The sequence below is a fragment of the Mastigoproctus giganteus genome, chromosome 5 (assembly GCF_048544385.1).
Source record: "Mastigoproctus giganteus isolate SK-2022 chromosome 5, ASM4854438v1, whole genome shotgun sequence".
In the NCBI taxonomy this organism is placed as follows: domain Eukaryota; kingdom Metazoa; phylum Arthropoda; class Arachnida; order Uropygi; family Thelyphonidae; genus Mastigoproctus; species Mastigoproctus giganteus.
Window position 1 is genome coordinate 237,198,414 of NC_143579.1, and position 24,509 is coordinate 237,222,922.

At 38.9% G+C, this 24,509-nt stretch overlaps 1 protein-coding gene across 4 annotated transcripts in view; it reads left to right on the forward strand.

The window, feature by feature from the left end:
* Positions 1-24,509, forward strand: part of LOC150086308 (filamin-A-like) — a 470,984-nt gene that overhangs the window by 234,479 nt on the left and 211,996 nt on the right. For 2 of the 4 annotated variants that reach the window (XM_090374465.1, XM_090374466.1), the window contains exons 16-17: positions 17,558-18,130; positions 18,613-18,786. In XM_090374465.1, coding sequence (XP_090230591.1) covers positions 17,558-18,130; positions 18,613-18,786 — 747 coding nt within the window. The remainder of the gene's footprint in view (positions 1-17,557; positions 18,131-18,612; positions 18,787-24,509) is intronic. The other 2 variants (XM_090374467.1, XM_090374468.1) reach the window with 1 other exon arrangement.

The following is a 24,509-nucleotide window of genomic DNA, read 5'->3' on the forward strand; positions in this document are numbered from 1 at the left end:
GCCAACTGTATTGAGAGAGTGCCAGTTATGGGAAGACACCGAACTGTGATTTCTGAGTGGGATCTTCTAGAAGTGTCTGAGGAGATCTGTTCAGAGCTGAACTCGAATGAATGAAAACTGCAAAGTGAGCGTTCATACATAGGGATGGGAATGTAGCCCCGACTAGAGAACATCATCCTTTTAGTACACCAAAGTCTCCTAATGTGGTTAAAGCTGGTTATCTGAAATGCGCAATATGCCCATATGTTCCAAACCCATTAAGGTGTTCCAAGTGCCAAAAATATGGACATTACACAAATGGCTTGCCATGGTGCTCTTGCATACGCTTGATGTGGTCCAAAGGACCATGAAATTACATCATGTAAAGCTGCAAAACCTACCTGTGTTAATTGCCAAGGAGAGCATCCAGTATACTCTTGAGCATGCCAGAGGTGGAAGGAACTAAAAGAAATATGACTTAAAGTAGAGCTTAACATCTCATACTAGGAGTCCTGAAAGGCAGTTAAACCAGTAAATAACAATAAGGCAATGAAAGATCACCAAGAAATTGTTCTATTGGGACTCAAACAGAAATGACTGTAAGACCGAAAGAGTAGTTTACTTCTATTGTGCACTTTTTACTGAGTTTAGAGAAAACAGTCAGCTGCCACTCCAATATTGATACCTCCTTATGCCCCAGCACTAAAAATCAAGTAGTAATGTAACAGCACAGGAAACCCAACTGCCAACTACAATAATAATTATAAAAAAGATGTTGAAACAGGGACACCGGACAGCATCCATACTTTGACTGAAAAACTTAAGCACTTCAGAAGCAGACTGATGGATCCACCAAGTTATGGCTAAATTTCTACAGTAAAATTGTTGTGTATTCCAGTGAAAAGCAAATGACATCAAGGCACTCCTGCAAAAGCATGAACCGGGCTGCTTTTTTCTTATAGGAGACTTATCTAAAAGCAAATGATGACCCCACCATGCATAACATCACAATTATTCTTAAGAATAGAATTGTGGATGGCCTTGCTTATGGAGGAGGTCTATCCTCATAGGCAGCCGCAACCAGACCCCATTTCAGCTTTTGCAAATTACAACCAGCATAGAGGCTGTTGCAATTCGCTGTACAGTGCGATTTTTATTAACAGTGTGCTCCATTTATTTGGCACCAGGGACTGACATCCCCAGACCTTGATGATCTTATTATACAGTTGTCTCCCTGCTTTCTTACTCCTTGGGGATTTTAATGTACATAACACCTTGTGGGCCAGCACCGATATCACTGGAAGAGGACAAGTCATAGAGCATATGCTCATTGACAATGATCTCTCCCTTCTAAATGTGAGAATAAATATCTTTTTCCACATGCCTACCCGTACATCATTGCCATTGATCTTTCTATCTGTTCCCCTTCTCTCCTCCTTCACTTACCTGAGAGGTGGAGGGAACATGTATGGAAGTGATCACTTCCCCATCATAACCTGCTTACATAGAGGGAGACAGTGCTTCCTTTTAGGTAACCATGGTGGAAGATTGATCAGGCTGACTGGGAATACCTTTTAACGTCTGACAAGTTTTGATATCATTGCAGTCAGTCAGGAGCCTATCAATGATTCAGTCACATATATCACAGAAAGTATCATTCATGCAGCTGTAATTGTAATTTCAAAAATATCCAGTTTCCACTGTTTTCCAGACCATGGTGGAATTCAGAATGCACAGCAGCAAAAAAGGCACAAAACAAAGCCTAAGGGATATTCTGCCAATATCCCACCAGAGCCAACTAGCATTAGTAAAGGCATATGATGCAAGAAAGCAAGCTTATATAGCATCAGCCAAGAAAAAAAAAAAAAACCTTCTCATTTTACCCATCCATTTGCTCCAAATGTTTATCTAGTTCTGCCTTGAATCTATTTAAGCTATCAACTTCTACAATGGCAGATGGAAGTTTGTTCCAGCAATCAACCACCTGCTGGCTAAAGGCAAACTTCCGCACGTCTATCCTACAACTGTCTTTCCTCAATTCGAATTTATGCCCTCTCAGGCAATTATTCTGAGCAGGAGGAAGAATCCCATCAGCATACTCAAACCATTCAAGGCCTTATACACCTCAATCAGATCACCTCGCAGGTGCCTAGTCTCCAGACACAGCAATTTGCAAAACCCAAGCCTTTCTTTGTAAGAGCAACCCTTTCATCCATTCACTAATTTTGTTGTCCTTCTCTGTACTTGATCCAGCAGCTCCACATCCTTCTTAAAATGGGGCCTCCAGACTTCTAAACAGTACTCAAGGTGTGGCCTGACCATTGCCTTATACAAGGAGATAATCACCTCCTTATTCCTGCTATAAAAATTCCTGTATAGCATTGACAAGACACTATGAGCTATTCTTGCAGACCATGCACTGCACAGAAAACTTCATATCTGACTGACTGACTGGTGAAATACCACCACTTTGCTTATTAAAGCAGTGAAAGCCATGTTTAGTTACCAGAGCAAAGGTTCCTGCATACCCCCCCCCCATGTCCTTCAACCCATGCACGGTACTAAGTACTATAGGTGTTGATACCTTTTGTGTTTGGGGTTTTCATAAAAAAAAAAAAATTACCTCCAGGTCCTTTTTGTTCCCTACCACAGTCAGTGTAGTACCACACAGTTGATATGTTACTCTGGGATTACTGCTTCCCATATGCAGTACTTTGACAAATGTAATGTTAAACTTCAGTTGCCACCTCTCAGCCCATCTGCTCAACTTTTCTAGATCCTGTTGCAGTAGCACACTGTAATTATTGTCATCAACAACCCTGCCAATGCGGCTGCAAACTTAGACATTAAGCCTGATATACCATCATCAATATCATTAATAAATACAGAAAACAACAATTGACCCAACATAGAACCCTGGGGGACTCCACTAATAACATTAGCCAAAGAAGAACAGTCCATTGATTACCACTCTTGTCTTCTCCCACTCAACCATCCCTTTATCCCTAGCAGCAATTTGCCTCCATTGCCACACTGCTTCAATTTGTGCAGCGGTCTTCCATGTGCAACCGTATCAAAAGCCTTTCTAAGATCCAAGTATATTATATCAAAATTATTCTTTGCATCCAGTTCCTTTGTGACCACATCATAGTATCCAATCAAATTGATCAGACAAGACTTCCCCTTAACAAACCCATGCTGTGTCTGAGCTATAACTAAAGTCTTGTCTAGATGATCCTGCAGTGCTTCTTTAACCAGTACCTCCATTCATTTCCTGTTACTTTGTGAATTGGGATCACATTTGCACATCTTCAGTCCATGGGTACCTCTCCTGAGTCTAAGGATGCTCTCATAATTATAGCTAAGGGTTTGCTTACTTCCTTTGCCACCTCCTTTAATATAACTGGATAGATCTCATCCAACCTAGTTGCCTTTCTTATGTTTATCTTCAACAATTTCTCCTCCACTTTGTTCTCAGTTATCACAAAATCATCTAGTTCACTGTCAGAGTTTAATACACCTCTGGCATTCCCCTCCCTGAATAACTCCTCATGTGTGAATGTAGATGCAAAATACTCATTTAGTTTGTTAGCTACCTGAGCAGTATCAACAACAGTTGAACCATTGATATCAAGCGGACCAATCTGATTCATTCCCTTCCTTCTAGAATTTACATAAGTAAATAACTCTTTGCTGTATTTCTTTGCATCCTTTGCCAAAGATTTCTTGTAATCTGCCTTTGCCTGCCTAACCTCCTTTGTGACTTGGTTCCTGACCAGCTTATATCTATCATAGGCTTCTGTGTCACCTGTTAATTTATATGCATTTTTCTTCTCTGCCACATGTCTCATTAGTTCATCTGACATCCATTTAGGCCTAAATCTTGAACAATATTTCTTAGTTGGTATGAAAAGCCCAGTAGTTTCCAAGATTAATTCTTTGAATGATTCCTGTTTAGAATTTGCTGTTCATAACAACATCAGTTGGTCCCACTGTATAGACTTTAAAAACTGTCTTGGACCACTGTTTTCACCTTTACGAAAGCAAAAACCCTTCCCTTTATCCCTGATGGTAGTTACCTCTTTGAGTAAATCCCAGTTTAGCACACTGTGATCATTGCCACCTAGTGGTTCTTTTATCTGCAGATTCTTAATATACGAAGAATCACTACTGATAATCAGATCAAGAGTATTGATCCCTCTAGTTGCCTCCCGAACAGGCTGTTGTAGAAAACAATCATCCAATAAATCCCCAAAAGTCTTGCTAGTGTGACCAACCCACAAATTCCAGTCAATAGCTGTGAAATTAAAATTCCCAATTTATAAGACAATCTGATTTACTGGCCCACTCTATTTCTCTGTACAGTTGTTTATTATACTCATCAGAGTCATTAGGCCTATAACACACACCTACTCTCAATTTTGCTTTCCCAGTGCTTATGTCACACCAAACTGACTCGACATGCTCTGTCCATCCATGTCAATTGGCTGTACTTTCTTGGAGTTTGTTTCTTAACTAATACCATAGCCCCTCCTCACTTCTTATCCTTCCTGTACACATTGTACTCCCCAAATTCCAGTTCTGCATTCCTTATATCTGTGTGACACCACATCTCTGATATCCCAACAATCTGTCTTTGATGTTTTGACCAACACCTCAAATTCATCAAATTTATTTACCAAACTCCATGCAAGTATACATGCACTTGTTCCTATTCTCAGCTACCCTAACACAGCCCATGTATTTACTTGTTCCACAATGACTCTCAGCAGTCTCTGAAATCCCCCGCCACTTGTTTACCAGGCTGCTGCTCATTCCAATAGAAGCAGTGCAAGAATCACTTTCTCATCTGCCAGTGACTACTGTTAATCTGTTAGTCCATGTATCCCCCCTAAGCTATCTCATAGCTTTTAAATGTGCATGCACTAAAACACGTATCTGATGTCAGAGCAAAAAAGGAACCTAGAATCTGTTTTGCATCTTCTATTACTCGTGCAACCAGCCCCAAAGTGGAAAAAGTACGGATGATGGAGGGAAAATATGCTGCACCCTCCTCGTTGGTCCTGGAATATATAATGGATATACTATTGCAATCTCAACTGCAATAGCCAATGCTCTTGGGAGACATTTTTTAACATCTCAGAAGCATCATCTAACCCCCCAAGGGTTTCTGGTCCTTAAAAGCAAAACCTGAAAAAAGTGCCTTAATTTTACACCAAAGGTTATCCACCCATATAATGGGCCATTTACCATCCACGAATTGAAAACAGCTCTTGCCTTATGAAGGTTATAGCTGTTGGACCAGACAACATCCATTATGAAATGAACAAACATCTTTCACAAAAATCCATGGACCACCTGCCATTCCTATACAACAGCGCTCTTCCTTGAAGAGCAATTTCCAGACATCTGGCATAAGGCAACTATTCTCTTTTGCTGGGTCAGGTAAGAAAACTTCTAACAAATTACTGCCCTATTGCTCTGACTAGCTGCTGATGCAAATTATTGGAGAGAATGGTCAATTCTCGTCTTTCGTGGTACTTAGAATCAAATAACCTTCTCTCCCGAGCTCAATGTGGCTTCTGAAGAACAGGTCCACTTTGGACCACTTAATTAGAATGGAAAAATCTATTTGAGATGCTTCTCTTAAAAGAGATCACATGGTGTCAATCTTTGATATGGAAAAGGCATACAGCACAACTTGGAGATTAGGTATTTTAAAAGGTCTTTACAACCTTAGTCTGAGGTTACCTACCTGTTTTTATTAAAAACTTTTCATCGTGTTTTTTCCAATTTCGAGTAGGATCCACCCTTTCTTAGTCCTTTTGTCAAGAGGAGGGAGTGTTGCAAGGATCTCTTTTAAATGTTACATTTTTACCATCAAAGTAAACTCTATTACTGAACAACTTCCTTCAACTGTAAAGAGTGCAATATGTGTTGATGACTTCAGCAGTTTCTCCCAGTTGTGCAACATGAGAGTTATAGAGACAGTTTTGTATATAGTGTAATTATTTTGAGGCATTTTTTTAAAAGCAGCTTGAACTGTAGATTTCATTTTAAAAATAGTGTTATTGGACTGTGTTAAAATGTAATATCACTATGAAAATTTGTCATATGAGCTGGGGGGAGAGCATATCTTTAAAATTAGTTTTTTTATAAACTTTGTTTATTTTAAAGATATGTGGGTGTGTTTTGTTTATATTTATTTTAATATAACCTTAATGTTTTTTTCCAAATCAAATTAATAATTACACTGTGAACATAACCAGGTGGTAGATGACTCTCATCAACTGGTGAAATACCACCACTTTGCTTATTGGAGGTTTGAAGTGGTGGAATCCATGTTTAGTCTTCAGAGCCAAATTCCGGTCAACCCTTCCCCATCTCTTCCATCATGCAGTATGACTGATGACTTTTGAGGTTATGATGAACATCATGGCGAGATCCAATCTTCCTTACATTTTGAGGGTACAGCTCTAAAACGGTGTTTGCAGGCCGGCCGCTAGTTATTACTCCAGACCGAACCTATTGGTAACTCTTTTAAGAGGCTTCCGTATCAGCTAGTGTGTAATCTTGCTACCTCTAATCGGCCAGATAGTGACTAGAGGGAGTCAGAGTAGTGTGTTTGCAGGGGGCATTGTCGAGGCCCCGTTATGTCAAGGATTTGAGTATATTCTTACCATGTGTACGACATATCCAAAAATTTCATTACTTCATACAGCATGGCCCACTCACTTTTTCTTACTATTGAATACACCATGAATTGTCAAAGTAATAGAGTAAGCTTATCTGCGAAAAGATCTAAACCTCCCAAACACTTCCTAGTTCATTTCACAAATATACGTGGTCTCAATTCTAATGTCAACAACAGTCTGCACTTGCAGTCTGCCAAACCCCATGTACTTTTTCTGACAGAATCTCAGTTATCGATTGATTCAACTACTGCTCATCTCAGTTGCCCAAACTATTCGCTGTATGATTCCTTTCGCCTCAAAGGTGGTACTTGTGCATATATCTTTTCCGATATTCCCTGTCAAGACTTGTAATTTGGAATCTCCTCTCTTCGATCTTCTCTGGCTTAAAATCTCTCTACCTCATTGTGTCACATTCATCTGTTGTCTCTACTGTTCTCCCAATTCCACTAATCACTTGGAGCTCTTTGGCTTTCTCCAGTCCAACTTTCTTAACAGTGAAGTAATTTTCCTTGGTGATTTTAATGTTCACAACTCCAGCTGGCTTCTGTTTTCTAGTCACACCGACCCAGCTGGTCGAGATGGTGAGGCTTTTGCAATTACTAATGACACACCTTGCACAGATTGTTCACTTACCTACAAGAATACCGGACAATCCTAACCATACAGCCAACACGCTTGATATTTTTCTCACAAACAACCCTTCTGAGTAGACGGTCGAAGTGAATGGTGCTTTAGGCACTCAGATCACAACTTGGTGATTGCCTCTTCTCCAATGGAGCCTTTATCTTATGGCTATTTCCAACCTCGTATTGTTTGGCATTACAAGAATGCAAAATGGGATGACATGCGAGATTTTTGTTTTCCTTGGTCCGATTACTGTTTCAAAACTTCTGATGTCAACGTTTGCTCAGATCATGTCAATGAAATTATTCTTGAGGGAATGGAATCCTTTATCCCACACTCCACTTTAAAATCTCGTTCTTTATCTAAACCTTGGTTTTCCAATAAATGTCCTAAGGCTGTTCATGAGAAGAATGTTGCATATTGTAATTGGCTTTTTTCTAATTCTTCAGTTTCATTTTCTGCCTACACCAAAGCTCGCAACAATTATAAAGCAGTTATTAATCAGTCTAACTAGAATTTGAACAGGCTAAGAGTAGAAAACTTGCTTTTTGCCCTAACGGTAGCCAAGCATTCTGGTCTCTTGCCAAAGCTATTGGCTGCAACTTTTGCCCATCTCTGCTCCCACCTCTGTCAAAACCAGATGGTTCTGTTGCCACTTCAGCCAAGGATAAAGCTGACCTGCTAGCATCCCATTTTTCTTCCAACTCGTGTATTAATGATCTTGAAAAAACACCTGCCACCATTCCCCACACACTCCATTCAATGCCTCCTGTGGTCTTCCGTCAAAAGGATGTCAGAAGGATTATGTTAATTCTTGATGCTAAGAAAGCTCCAGGTCCTGATGGTATTTCTCCACTTGTTCTCAAAACCTGTGCTCCTGAACTTACTCCTGTTCTTCGCCACCTTTTTTCACTTTCTTATTCCAAAGGTGTTTTTCCTTCTGCTTGGAAATTTGCTCACATCCAGGCAGATCCTAAAAAGGGTGACAAATCCCTCCCATCCAATTATTGTCCCATTGCAATTACTTCTACTCTTTCTAAAGTAATGGAGAAATCAATTAACCGCAACTCTTAAACTACCTAGAAACCTTCCATCTGATCAACAATCGTCAGTATGGATTCCATTAGTGTCAATCCACTGGTGATATTCTGGCTTATGTTACGAATTTATTGACTAATTCAATGGAAAAGTTTGGTGAAACACAAGCAGTTGCTCATGATATCTCAAAGGCTTTTAATCATGTTTGGCCTAAAGGTCTTCTAAACAAGCTTCCATCTTATGGTATGCCAACTGTTTTTTGTAATCGGTTATAGCTCTCTGTCTTCTAACTTCTCCACTAATGCCGGTGTCCCCCAAGGTTCAGTTCTTTCCCTCACTCTTTTCCTCTTGTATATTAATGACCTTCTTCCATTGACTAGAAATCCTATCTATAGTTTTGCTGATGATAGCACATTCTACTTTCCATTTTGAGAAACCTTGCCCTGCTCAATCAGCTTAAACTTCTCAAATATTTGCTGCCAATTCCTTAAATGCCAATCTCCAGGTAATTTTCCAGTGGGGCAAATACAACTTAGTTGATTCCAATCCTTCTAAAACTCAGTCTTGTCTTATATCTCGCAAAAAGGATTCTTCTGCTCCTATGCTTATCTTTGGTGGCAATCCGATTTCTAGGCAAGATAATATATCTCTTTTGGGAATTACCCTGACTTCTAATCTCTCTTGGCACAAGCACATTACAAATATTTCTTCCTCAGCATCTAGAAAACTTGGTTTTCTCTTTCGCTCTCGGCGTTACTTTTCTTCCAAACAGCTGTTCACTCTGTACAAATCACAAATCCGCCCTACCATGGAATATTGTTCGCACATCTGGGGTGGTCTCCACAAAACCTCTCTCGGGCTTCTAGATTCCATTCAGAACAGGCCAGTTAGGTTAATTAATGACTCGTCTCATAACAGTGTCTCTACACTTTCTGTCTCATAGACGTACTGTTTCTGCTGCATGCCTTTTCTAGATACTTCAATGGGCATTGTTCTTCTGAATTGGCTTCTGTAATTCTCGCTCTCTCTGTTTCAAAACAGTCCGAACACATGCCGCCAACATCCATTTACTGCCCAACTTCAAACTCACAAAACCAACTTTTCATCTTCCTCGTTTATTCATTCAACTGCTGTTTTCTGGAACAACCTTCCTTCATACTGTATTTCCTGAAAATTACAGTCTACAGAAGTTAAGTTTAATGTCAACAAATGTCTTCTTTCATCTTCTCAACCTCCAACCCAAGCACGGTACTAAGTACTATAGGTTCTAATACCTCTCGTGTTTGGGTTTTCATAAAAAAATAAATAAAATAAATAAGTAACCATAATTTAGTTTTCAGCAAAATATTCTTTGGTGAATTATTTTGTACTGTAGTATTTGTCTAACTGAAATGTGATTTTCTTGCATCCATTGTTTTAATGTTATTCCCTTTGCTCATTCTTCCCCTGAATGCGATATTAATTGCAATTGTAACATTAGGTTTTCTAACAGTTGTTTAACTTTATTGTGTTAGCATGGTTTTATAGGTTGTTTTTGTTTGCTTTTACTTTTATTATTTTTGCTCTTTACACAGTGGAAACTTTTATTGGCAAAATTAAGATTTAATTAGATTAAGCTTTTAATTTTTACTTATTTCTTATTAGAGAAATTTCTTCCTTATGGAATTTAAATTATACTTTACCATCTAGTGATAATTGAATGTTTTAAATAAGTTATATTAATTATAATCTTTCATTTGCAATAATATATTAAATTAGATTGGAATTTACAATGTAGCAACTATATTTTGTAAAAAAAAAAAAAAAAAAAAAAAAATACTAATGCTGAGTAGCCACTTTATTTGGTACATCTATCCTACATATGAAATAAAGTACTCCTTCAGTAACAGAATCATATGTTCATGCTGTGCAACATAAAGCAGGTGGGTGGCTATGTTAAAATGTTGTATGTGTCTAAGTCAGTATGAGAATATGCAATGAAATATATTTTGGAAAATGAACATAGCATAGTAATATACATACCAGTAGGAATACATCAGAAACTCCAATCCTGCCAGAGTTTTCACATATGACTGTAGCTTTGGTATAGTGAAGTGTAAAGTGTATTCATGTCAAACAGCACCAAGGGTTTCCCCCATCTCTCGTAGTATACGTTGTCGTGTGAAACAGAACACTTGAGGCCAAAGATTTAAAAGTGTGTGGATGTTGTATATATGTGTAGTGTCGTATATTGTTGTTCATCTGGCCATTTAGCCATTGGGGCCCATTGTTGCCCACACGCAGCCCCGTGGAGGCAGACCAGGTACCTGGTAGTTTTGTATTTCACTCTGGCAGGCCCTGCCACCGAATTTCCTGGTTGCACGTGACCACCAAGTACAGAGGATGCAGAAAGGTCAGGGAATGACCACCGCATATCCCCGGAGCAATATGGCCTTAGTTGCTGATGCTCCTAAAAACCAAACAACAAGTTGATAGAAGTATGGGGGCCGAAGAGAATTGTCTCCTCCCCTTCCCTGCCTCTCCCTCCTTCCCCTGATGGGGGAGGCAGGGGAGGAGAGGAGACAGTTCTTTCCCTGACGGGCCTCTGTATCCTCCCCATGGAGGGGAGGAGACAGAGGCCCTTTCCCAGTTCACTTTTAAAACCTCATGGAGGGGGAGCCCCATCTCCTTCCCCTCCATGGGGTTTTAAAAGTGAACTGGGAAAGGTTACCTAGTTCAGATTGTCAGGTGGTGTGCTGGCAGCAGAGCTGCTGTGGTCATGTCCAGTCGTTGTGTCACACATGGGAGAAAGAGTCCTGTCTGGAGAGATTGTTGTCTAGTAGAGTCCTCATAGGTGGTGATGGGTCGTCTATCCTTTATGATGGAGGTTCAATCCTAGGAGAGAGAGATCCCATCGCAATGGTCATAGTCTGGTTCAGTTTGGATGCTCAGTTATGTGCAGGGACCCCGGGGCTAATAGTCCACATCATCATTGATTGTGATTTATGATCTCCTTCTTGCAAATAAGTCTGTGCAAATTTGGTGAGCGCACTATACTTGTTGGTGTCCAGGAGATGGTGTTCCCAGTTCTGAGGTAAGTAAGTTAGTCTGGTGATTAGAATTCCACGTAGGTCATCGTACAGTGGGCATTGGTGCATCAAATGTTGCCAGCTCTCACATTCCTTGCACGGGCAATGTGGATCCTCCAGGAGCCCAAAGGCTGCAAGTTTTTCACTGAAAGGTCCGTGACCCATCAGGAGATAAGTGGTGTGCAGTCCTGGGTGAAGTCAAGGTGGTGATTTAGTGTAAACTTTGTTTATATCTGGAAGAAATTTTCGTGTCACTTCTCCTTTGGTGGTGGTTGTCCAGCAGCTTTGCCATTCTTGCTTCAGATGCTCCAATAATCGGGTATTTTCAGCCTTTCTATTATTTGTAAGTTCGATGATGTACCCCATGAATGTGACGGGCATCCCTTTAGGTAGGTAGTATGACAGGCCACATCTGACACTCTCCAGGTCCAGCGGGAGAAACCCTGCCAGCACCTGGAGCACCTGCGTATTGACAGTCCTGCATGCACAGGTTATTGTTAGAAAGATTGATCTCTGGATCAAGGATTCTTTTATTTACAGCCATGACTATCTTATGGAACCAAATTGGAGCAGCATATGAGATCACTGGTATAAATGTAGCCTTGAGAGAGAGAGAGTTAGAGTTCACTTTTTCAGGCCCCAGCATGTTTTGTAACACAGGCGACCAGTGCAGAATAGTTTTTAATTTTTATTCCTAGTTGCTTGAGGTGATGTTGGAAGGAGAGGTTGTTGTCAAGGATGACACCTAGATATTTCATTTGGGTGGTGAGCTTTATCGTGGTTCCTTTTATTTTAAATTGCTGTGGTCTCCTGATATTTAAGGCTCCTTTGAGAAGGATCAATGTTGTTTTTGTTAGCTCAATTTGTAGGAAATTTTCTTCCGCCCATTGTTGTAGAATCTCTAGGGCGTGGTTTTCCTGTATCTCCAGTTGGGCCCTGGATTCTGCCACTACCATCAGTGCAAGGTCATCTGTGAAGGCTTGACACTTTACTTCTTCCAAGTTGGTGTCAAGGAAGTTGTCAAAGACTATATTCCAAAGCAGAGGGCTGAGAACGAACCCATGCGAGCACCCTCTATGGATATTTCTTGTTATTTTTTGGAAGGGTGCTATGACTTCAGTTCTTTGTTGGGACAGATATGTTTTGATAGTGTTGTAGAGGTTTATGGGAGCATGTGCTTTACGGAGTCTACCTAGGATGCTCAGCCACCCCAGCAAAATCCACAGCGATCACCAGAAAGTATTTACTTTGGCATGCATTGACAGTATTTATAGGGTCCTCATGGCTTCAATTGTTAACAGTCCCAGCCTGAAGCCGTATTTGGTTTGCCACTTTGATTTGCTGCAGAGTAGTATTGTTGGATCCTCTTGTACAAAGTCTTTCGTAGAGCTTGCTCAAGACCAATAGCAAAGCTGATAGGAGCTTGGCAGAGCTGGGTTCTTGTTAGGATTTTTTAGGATTAATTTAGTATTGGCCATTTTCCAGCCCTTGGAGAAGTACCCCTGTTTCAGATAACAGTTATAGAGTTGGAGTAAGAGTCCTGGTGTTAAATCCACAACATGCTTTATGATTTCTGGTTCAAACATATCCTTGCCCGGGCAGTTCCTAATTTCTATCTGTGCAGCAGTGCTCTGATACTCTTTCTGGGCGAACGGCTGTTCCTGGCTGTCGGTTGTAGTCATCATTTTCTTTACAAAGCCTGTGCTATGCTTGGGACTGTGTGTAAACTTGTTCCTTGAAGGTGGGGTTGAGAATGTTTTCAATCGACTGCTCCCAAAATGTTGTAAGTAGTCTCTGTGGTGTTCTGGTAGTAGTAAAGACTCCCCCCCCTGGGGAGCTTGTTAGTGGTAACTTTATATCCCCACCCCACGGTCTTTGTTTCCCAAGTTGGAGAAGAGTTGCTCTCAGGACTTTTTTTGCGTCTTCTGATAGTGTCTATATACAGGTTTCTGGCATCCTTGTAATGCTGTCTCATTGCTTCTACCTCAGCCTCCGGAAAAAGCCTAATCTTTGAAATTCTTTCCTGCACTTGATTACCTCCTACCGCAGTGACTGCAGATACCAAGCACCGCCCCCGGGGATGGAATTTTTTTCTTAATTGCTATCTTGCTGACTTTGGTGATGAGTTCTGTAAGCTTTTGTTGAGGGAGGTCTGGATCCTCTTCCTGTCCAGCATTTACTGCTGTGATAAGTTTCCATCAAACAGATTCCAGTCTGCCTTGTTTAGTGCATATCAGTTGTTCAGTTGTCTGGGGATTGGAGTACTGGTTAGTGTCCTGGAGATTGTCAGCATGGTGAATGGATGTTGTCCAGGAGTTTACCACCCTCCAGTCGGAGACGTGGGCAGCCATGTTGGTGGATGCAAGGAAGATGTCGATCTTCGCCTCCCAGAGCATATTGCAGAAGGTGGGGAGTTATGTGGCTGGTTGAGTATGGCTAGGGGAGACACCGGAAGGAAGTTTTCCAAGAGCTGGCCGTTATTTGTCCCTCTCCTGTCTTCAGTTGCACTATGCCAAGCAGGCAAGCAGCAATTGACATCTGCCTCGATGATGATTTTTTGGTTTGGAAGGACATCCAAGAGGCATTGAAGGTAGTTTATGGCAAAAGTGATTTCTACCCCCGGTCTGCAATATAAAGAGACCACTTAGAAGGATCCAATGGGTGTGATGTGATTACTTGGACACAAGCCTCCCAGGTTTAACTTAACTGGGTGGGCTTTCTACAAAATTTCACTGGAAAAATGAAAGTATGGCTAACATGATTTCGGTAAGAAAATAAGTATATGAATGCTATGCACCAAAAGTGCAATTTCTAAAAGTGTATCTTATTTTAAAATAAATATACATATGCATGTGCTGGAACATATACATAGTGTCTCAAAAATATTGGTACAAACGTTTAGGGGGCGGTAGGTAACATCTAAAGGAATGTGAATCGCATAGGAACCCATAACCGGAAATGTCACCGTAAGTCAGTACATCACGCTGTTCATCAGTTCACGAGAGGGAAAATTCCTGGTTTACTCATTTAAGCAGTAGTCACTGTATCATATAAAGAGTATGCATTGATATATGAACTGTGAGCTGGCAGACATGCACCTAGTGTATGGATTAGCAGAGGGCCCACACGGTGTACACCCCCATGCGGCACAACATCGTTTCGCAATAAATGTGTGGGCAGGTTTGGTCGGTGACTGCTTAGTCGGCCCATACCTGTTACCATCCCGCATGAACTCCGCTAAATTGTAACATCATGAAATGCATCCATCTCGTATTCCATTGTTAATATTATGTCAAATAAATGTTTGCTACTAATTACTGTCTTGTGTCATTTCTGCTTCTCTTGCCTCTGCCACTACTTTCCTGTTACGTTTCCGGTTATGCTTGCGATTCATATTCCTTTAGATGTTACCTACCTCCCCTAAACTTTTGTGCCAATATTTTTGAGATACCCTGTATAATAGACAACTAGCCATTATTTTATTAATTGCTATCAGATGGAAGGAACAAATGTTGTGATGGGGAAAGAAGGTTGAGAATGACTGTTATATAGTGACATCACAATTTAGTAGGTAATATGCCTTTTTGTAAACATTTAATCACTATCATAGTATAAATATTATTCTGTCAAGAAAAAAAAAAGCTCTAGAGTATATTTTATTTTTGTTTTATTGCTTTTTATGCAGTGCATAAAACAATTAAACAATAAGATGCAGTGCATTTTATTGTTTATCTCAACTTAAAGTGTGAAAGTTTTATTGTCACATTGTTAATATTTTATTTCATAATATTTGTATGTGCACAATTTAAGTGGGATTTTATTTTAATCCTGATATATTAGGCCTTCCTTATACTACCATAAGGGAAGTGTTTCAGTTCCTATGAGGGGGGCGGGGTTCGAAAAAGATTCAAATTCACCCAGAAGTAGTTTTGATAGAAAGATATTTTTTTTTGTTCAATACCTGGAAATCTCTATAGCAAAAATTTTGGTTTTGATCTGACAATTCTTTTTTTTTTTTTTTTTTCTTTTTTTTTTTGTGGTGCTCTGAATGAAGTATCAAAATGGATAAAGTGGAATACAGATCACCGATTTGGTTTCTCTTTCTGAAAGGGAAAACACCCAAAACAATCCACAATGAAGTGGCTGCTGTTTATGGAGAAGACTGCACAGGTTAAATTGTTGTTGCACATTGGCATAAAACAATTCAAATGTGGGAAGAACCTCAGTGCATGATGAAGAAATCCCAGTATTCCCAGCAACTGAAGTGTTACAAAGCAAGCTGTAACAGAAGTGTTACATAAATTGAGGCATTAATCCTGGAAGATTGCCATATTGGCATCAAAGAACTGGATGCAGAGCTCCAAATTAGTGTAGGTTATATGAAAACCATCATCCATCAACAGTTACATACCAGTCAAGTGTCTGCCAGCTGGGTTCCCAGACTTCTGAACTCTTATCAGAAGAAGGAAAGGGCCACGATGTGCACATGAAATGTTGTCGATGTGTCGGGAAAAACTGAAATATTGCCATATCCTGCTTATTCCCAACCTTGAACCCTCTGATATCTTCCTCTTTCCTGCTCTGAAGTTCTTTCTTCACGGAAAATACTTTTCTGCTGATAATGTACCATTTTTTTGCTACCAAGTTGTAGTTGGAAGGATAGTGAGAGGACTTCTACAAAACTGGCCTGTTGAAGTGTATTGAAAGTCTGCAAAAATTTGTCATTTTGTCTGGTGACTATGTTGAAAATGTGTAATACATGGTGTTTGTTTGTTTGTTTCATCCTTCTATCACAACTACCTCTAGGTGAATACAAATCTTTTTTGAATTCCCCATCCCATATAGTAGTGTTACATTTGAAGTCAGTGCAATGCCATCACAGAAAAATAGGATATCAGAGACTGCAAAAAAAAATCCTGCTGTTAATATACTGAAAATATTTGGCTCACAAGTGCACGTTTGCATATTTTATATATCCTCTGCAAGTGATGATATGCCAACATAATTTTTTTTTAATTTAAATATTTTGAATATAAGGCAAGTAAAATAAATCTTTATTGTGGTACCAGTAACGCATAGTATACAATGCCCATCACAGACAAGGAACAACAACAAAAAATTGAAAGGAATACGCAAGAAGGAATTAAATAAAACATATTTACAAAGCACTGATAGGCTTAAGAACAGTAAATATTACAATGTAGGTATTATGGACTTTAAATATTCTTTTAGTGGCATAGTGTTACTTTTCTTTCTAGCTATTTATATTTTCTTTATAAGCATTATACCTTTCTTGTACTGTTCACCTAGCTTTATTACAGTAATTAAGAAAATAGTTTTAATAGCAGTTTAAAATTAATTTAATTAACAATTAAATTAATCAAATACTTAATAAAGTTTAAGAGACTATAGTCATGCTGTAAATTGCTTGCTAATTAAAATTTACAGGACTTCTAATATTGTAGCTAAAACTATTGGAACAAAAAAGTGTATATCTAATATTTTAAATTCATAATTCAACTATAGTAAATTAAATTACTTTCTTCTGCAGAAATTAAATTTATCGTTGTCAATATAAAACTGCATCCTTTGAGTGAATGCGATTTAGTCAGTTTCACCTTCGCTGCGTCCATTGTGTCCTTTTATTCGATAATGATGACATATAATATCCAGCATGATAAAACAGTTTTTGGCATATAAAAAAAATCATACTGCATGATTTGTTTACTTTATTTTAGTGTAATTGTGTTTGCATCTTGTGGATGAAAAACATGTTTTGTGTGCCAATTTTTTACTTAAACATACACATAAATAAGAATGCATGCCCAGGTTTAACTTTCAGGAGACAGAAAATTTTACAGCATAAATTTATAGGATGACTGATGTAGCATGCAGCCTTAAACATCAATATTTGTTAGAGCATCCAAAACTATTCACATTTGCATGGCTCTGCTAGTAGCATAATTACTTGCATAAATAATGCACTGCTTCTGATACAGGTCCCAACTTGGGTAGTTTGCCTGCTTTACTGATAACAGCTTGTTCCTTACTTTGCCTTGCTATTTACTACTGTACATCTGTAGTGTGCACATTGGCTGAGTGGAGCTGTAAGGTGGGCTGAAAGGGGTGCCCTGTCTGCTCTCATCCAATCAGCTGCTCCAATCAACTCCCTGCAGCAGTTCCGGGTGATCACCAAAGGTGCTGGATGCAGACTTGCTGACTTTGCTGTCACCATTACAAGCCCTTCCGGACGGAAGATTCAAGCACATATCCTTCCAGTTGCTGATGGTTTCCTGGTGAACTTCAAACCAACGGAATTAGGAGAATATCTACTGAGTGTTTCCTTTGGCGGTACTCCTGTTTCTTCACATCCTTATCGCTTTCTGTGCACCCCTAGTTCAGATGCAAGGAAAGTTAGAGCATATGGACCAGGACTAAAGCACGGACTAGTAAACAGATTTGCAGAGTTCGTTATTGATACAAGAGGTGCTGGCCATGGCAACCTTGGTGTTACTGTAGAAGGTCCATGTGAAGCTGCCATCAACTGCCGTGATAATGGAGATGGTACCTGTACAGTGGCATATTTTCCTGTCGAAGTTGGCGACTACATCATCAACATTGCCTTCAATAGTCAACACATTCTGGGATCTCCTTTCAGTGCCATGATTAGCAGAGATGTTGATGTCTGGAATATTCTTGTCCTGGGCAACGGCATTCAACCGCAGGGTATGGGAGACCACCTAACGGCCTTTAATAGAAAGCTTCTTTTTGTGGCCTTCGCATGCTTTTACTTACTTCTATCTTAAATTGCTTAATTGCTTAAATTAATCCTTAATATTGTTTATAGAAAAGGCATAAAATAAACATGATTTAATATTGCAGCATTGCTTTATTGCTTAAACATTAATAATGGAATAACTAATGAATTATAAATCTCTGGTTAACTGCTTATAAAGTCTAATATTTTTATTCGTTGGCTGTATATAGCAGTAAAACAGTAGTTAGAAAGTAATTTTAACAGAAAATAAGCAAACTAAATCTAAAATTTGCATGCAATCTTGGCTTAAAATGTTAACTTTAACAAAATAGAATAATTTTGCTTTACTTTGAGACTTTGAATTTACAAAATTGCTTTTATTTTTTTCAACATCAGTTTAACATGAAGTCTAATACTCAATACAATAGAACTTTTTATTTTCCGTATTTAGGTGTATTCCTTGACTCGCCAACAGATTTTATTGTTGATGCACGAGCTATATCAAAACGAAGTGATGCCCAAGTTCAGTGCACTATTACAAATCCATCTGGAACGAAAACGGACTCTCTTGTTCAAAGTCTAAATGATGGCACTTATCGTGTTTGCTATACACCTTTTGAAGAAGGTGACTATTGTTACTTTTGTTTATTTTTTAATTTACTTAATTGCTTTATGGTAAAAGCCTTCTACCACAAACATTAAATGGTTTATTAGAGAAGAGTCCTTGAGTGCCAGGAATAGTCATAATGAAATAAATGTTATTTCTATGACAAGACAGTCAAAATAAGTAAAGTTTATTCAAAATAAACTTTACTTATTTTGACTATCTTGTCTGCAGAAGCAATATTTATTTCATTGTTAAATGATTTGCTTTAATGCAGTTAGAAAGTTTTCTCTTATTTATATTTAGTGATTATTAAAATCAAAACAGTAAAAATATCTTTGAGATTTTTGCTTTTGCGAACCTAAGATTTATCAACTTTAGTTGATAAATCTTCTGAGGATATGCAATAATTTTACTGCACATCTCAATTTGTTTAAAAAAAAAAAAAAAAACCAGTGTTATGGACTGTCAAACCTTTGAGAACATCCAATACTTAGTAATTGGAAAAGGGGAATGGTGATTTGGAAAATGTAGAATTGTTCTATTTAAACAATAGAAATAAGAATAATTAGTAATATAAGTTATGTATGTTTTTATATATATATATATATATATATATATATATATATATAAAAAAACATACATACAGTATTTTTTTTTATGCTTTTTAGACTGTAGCAATGCAGCCAGGTTAAAGAGTAAAAGTAAACAATATGAAAGTTGCAAACCTTAGATGGAACTACAGTTGCAGTGTAGCAGACAATACAGTTTAGAAATGGTAAACAGCAAAAAAGTGTGTGTGTGTGTGTGTGCGTGTGTGCACACTTAATGAAAATCAAAACCTGTAAATTAATGTTAAGTTAGCAAATCGATAAGCCAGCTAAAGAAATTAATACAAATAAAACTAGTATCATAATTACAGCAACTGACTTGTGACGAAATACAATTTTTTAATTGGTTACCAGAATTTATTTTTAAACTGGTATAACTATGTCTTGGCACATAATAGCCTTAGATGCTAATGTGCCAATAAAGCCATAATCCAATCCACTGCAGCAACAAGAGAGGAGTGGGAGAAAGAAATTGAGGAAAGAGTGTAGAAGGAAAATATTCCTAAAATACTTTAGAAGAAAAAACAATTTACATTTTGTTTTTTTCTAATCCTAATTCATTGTTGAGTTAGGGCTAAATTTGAAAGTGTCTACAATTCTGCCCAGACACGATAGGAGGGAGTATATGATGAGAGCCTTGTCAATTAATTTGGCCATGCAGGGATTGTGCAAGGCTCATGGGGTAGAATTTTTCTCACCATGGTCAGTGCTTTTTAACAGGGTAGACTGCTTCTACAGGGATGGGATACATTTAAATAGAAGGGGTGCAAGAGTGTTTGCTGATGCTATCGAGGCTGCGTTAGGTGAGTCGGAAAACTTCTAGCTTGGGGGAATTCCCAGACTAAAAGGTCAATAGTAGCCGCAGGCAGAGGTGAAAGTGATTCTTGCACAGTTTCTATTAGAATGAGCAGTACCAGGAGGGCAGGGTGCTGGGGGTTTTAGTGACTGGTGAGAGTCATCATGAAACAAATAAATACATGGGCTATGTTAGGGTAACTAAGAATAAGAATAGGTGTATGTATACTTGCATATACACCAATGCTAGAAGTATAGAAAATAAATTTGATGAATTTGAAGTGCTGGTCAAGACATGAAGGGCAGATATTGTTGGGATATCAGAGACATGGTGTCACACAGATATTAGGAATGCATAATTGGAATTTTGGGAGTACACTGTGTACAGAAAGGGTAGACAGGATAGGAAGGGAGGAGGAGTTATGCTGTTAATTAAGAAAAACATAAAATCTGAGGATGTACATCCAATTGACATAGATGGACAGTGCAATGTTGAGTCAGTTTGGTGTGACATAAGCATTGGGAAAGCAAAAATGAGAGTAGGAGTATGTTATAGGTCTAATGAGTACACTGAACAGTTGTACAGAAAAATAGAATGGGCCAGTAAATCCGATTGTGTTATAATGGGGGATTTTAACTTCCCAGATATTGACTGGAACTTGTGGGTTGGTCACTCACCAGCATGACTTTTGTGAATTCATTGGATGATTATTTTCTGCAGCAGCATGTTCGAGAGGCAACCATAGAGTATAATACTCTTGATCTGGTGATCAGCAGTGATTATTCGTGCATTAAGAATTTGCAGATAAAGGAACCACTATGTCGCAGTGATCACAATATACTGACATGAGACTTACTGAAAGATATAATTATCATCAGGGGTAAAGGGAAGGGTTTTTGCTTCTGTGACTACAGTGGTCTCAGACAGTTTTTAAATTCTGTACAGTGGGACCAACTGATGATGATACCAACAGCAAATTCTAAGTGGGAAGCATTCAAGGAACTAATCGTGGAAGCTACTAGGCTTTTCATACCGATTAAGAAATATTGTTCAAGGTTTAGGCTTAAATGGATGTTAGATGAACTAATGAGACTTGTGGCAGAGAAGAAAAATGCATGGGATGCATATAAATTATCACGTGACACAGAAACCTATGGCAGATATAAACTATTCTGTAATCAAGTCACAAAGGAGATTAGGCAAGTGAAGGCAGATTACAATAAATCTTTGTAAAAGAATGCTAAGAAAAACAGCAAGGACTTTTATTAATATAAACTCTAGAAGGAAGGGGATGAATCAGATTGGTCCACTTGATATCGATGGTTCGACTGTTGATGATCCTGCTCAGATAGCTGATAATCTGAATGAGTATTTTGCATCTACATTCACACAAGGAGTTATTAAGGGAGGAAAATGATGGAAATTTATCAAACTGTGACAGGGTGCTTAATGATTTTGTAATAACTGAGAGCAAAGTAGAGAAGAAGTTGTTGAAGTTAAACATAAGAAAGGCACCTCAGGTGGATGGGATCTATCCATTTATATTGAAGGAGGTGACAAAAGAAGTAAGCAAATTCTTAGTCATAATTATGAGACCATTCTTGGACTCAGGGGAAATCCATACAGACTTGAGATGTGCAAATGTATTCCCAATTCACAAAGGGGGACCTAAGGGTAACAGAAGTAATCACAGATCAGTTAGTTTAACTTCCATTCCGGGGAAAATAATGTAGTCACTGGCTAAAGATGTATTGCAGGATCATCTAGACAACACTGCAGCAATAATTCAGACACAGCATGGGTTTGTTAAGGGAAAGTCTTTCTGACAAATTTGATTGGATACTATGATGTGGTTACAAAGGAATTGGATGAAAAAAATAATTTTGATATCATATACTTGGATTTCAGGAAAGCTTTTGATACTGTTGTGCATGGAAGACCACTGTACAAATTGGAGCAATATAGTATTAAGGGTAAGTTGCTACAATGGATAAAAGGGTTGTTGAGTGGGAGAAGACAGAGCGGTAATAATGGACACTGCCCTTCATGGACTAATGTTATTAGTGGGGTTCCCTAGAGTTCTGTGTTGGGCGCCCACTGTTGTTTTGTATATTTATCAATGATATTGATGAAGGTATATCAGGCTTAATGTCGAAGTTTGCAGATGATATAAAGGTTGGCAGGGTTGTTAATGACAGTGTGCTACTGCAACAGGATCTAGAAAATTTGGTCAGATTGGGCTGAGAAGTGGCAACTGAAGTTTAACATTGACGAATGCAAAGTACTGCATATGAGTAGAAATAACCCCAAAGAAATGTATCATCTGTGTGGTACTACACTTAGGGTGGTAGAAAATGAAAAAGAACTGGGGAGAATTGTGCAGTCAGATATGAAGTTTCTGAACAGTGCAGAGAGGCTGTCAGAGCCACTTGTGGGGTATTGTCAATGATATACAGGAATGTTACTAGTAAGGAAAATGAGGAAATTATCCCTTTGCATAAGACAATGGTCAGGCCATGCCTTTAATACAGGTCTGGAGGCCTCATTTTAGGAAGGATGTAGAGTTGATGGAATGAGTACAGAGAAGTAGTAGTAGTTAGTAGTGGTGGTATGTGATGCAAGAAAGCAAGTGTATGAGCTTATGCAGCATCAGCCAAAAAAGATCGCACCATTCCCTCCAAATGCCTGTCCAGTTCCTCCTTAAATTTATTCAACCTATCAATTTCCACAACGACAGATGGAAGTTTGCTCCAGCAATTAACCACCCGCTGGCTAAAGGCAAATTTCCGTACATCTATTCTACATCTGTCCTTTCTTAATTTGAATTTATGCTCCCTTAGGATCGTAATCTGAACAAGTGGAAGGATCCCATCAGAATTCAGCATGCTCAACCCATTCAAGGCCTTATACACCTCAATCAGATCACAGCGCAGGTGCCTAGTCTCCAGCCACTGCAATTTGCAGAACTTAAGCCTTTCGTGGTGAGAGGATCCCTTCATTCCCCTCACCAATCTTGTTGCCCTTCTCTGTACACGCTCAAGTAAATCTACATCTTTCCTAAAATGAGGCCTCCAGACCTGTACGCAGTACTCAATGTGTGACCTGACCATTGCCTTATACAGAGGGACAATCACCTCCTTTTCCCTGCTAGCAAAATTCCTATATATCATTGACAAAACCCCATGACCTTTCCTGGCAGCCTGTCTGCTTTGCTCAGAAAACTTCATATCTGACTTGACTGCAAAATTACTCCCAGGTCTTTTTCATTTTCTACCACCTTAAGTGTAGTACCACACAGTTCGTACATTTCTCTGCGGTTACTTCTACCCATATGCAGTACTTTGCATTTGTCAAGGTTAAACTTTAGTTGCTACTTCTTAGCCCATCTGCCCAAATTATCTAGATCCTGTTGCAGTAGCACACTGCTCTTACTGTCATTAATAACCTTGCCAACCTTTGTATCATCTGCAAACTTTGACATTAAGCCTGATATACCTTCGTCAATATCATTGATAAATATACAAAACAACAGTGGACCCAACACCAAACCCTGTGAGATTCCACTAATAACATTAGTCCCCGAAGAGCAGCACCCATTGATTACCACCCTCTGTCTACTCCCACTTAACCACCCTTTTATCCATTGTAGTAACTTACCCTTAATACCATTCTGCTCCAATTTGTACAATAGTCTTTCATGCGCAACAGTGTCAAAAACTTTCCTGAAATCCAAATATATGATATCAAAATTATTTTTTGCATCCAGTTCCTTTGTAACCACATCATAATATCCTATCAAATTTGTCAGACAAGACCTTCCCTTAACAAACCCATGCTGTGTCTGAATTATTGCTGCAGTCTTGTCTAGATGATCCTGCAATGCATCTTTAACCAGTGACTCCATTATTTTACCCGGAACAGAAGTTAAACTAACTGGTCTGTAATTACTCGTGTCACCCTTCGATTCCCCCTTTGTGAATTGCAGATACATTTGCACAACTCCAGTCCGTGGGAACCTCCCCCGAGTCCAAGGATGCTCTCATAATTATGGCTAAGGGTTTGCTTAGTTGCTTTGCCGCCTCCTTTAATATAATGTAGATGCAAAATACTCATTCAGTTTGTTTGCTATCTGAGCAGGATCATCAATAGTCGAACCATCGATGTGAAGTGGACCAATGAGATTCATCCCCTTCCTTTTAGAGTTTATATAAGTAAAGAAATCCTTGCTGTTTTTCTTAGCATCTTTTGCCAAGGATTTCTCGTAATCTGCCTTCGCCTGCCTAACCTCCTTTGTGACCCGATTACAGACTAGCTTATATCTGCCATAGGCTTCTGAG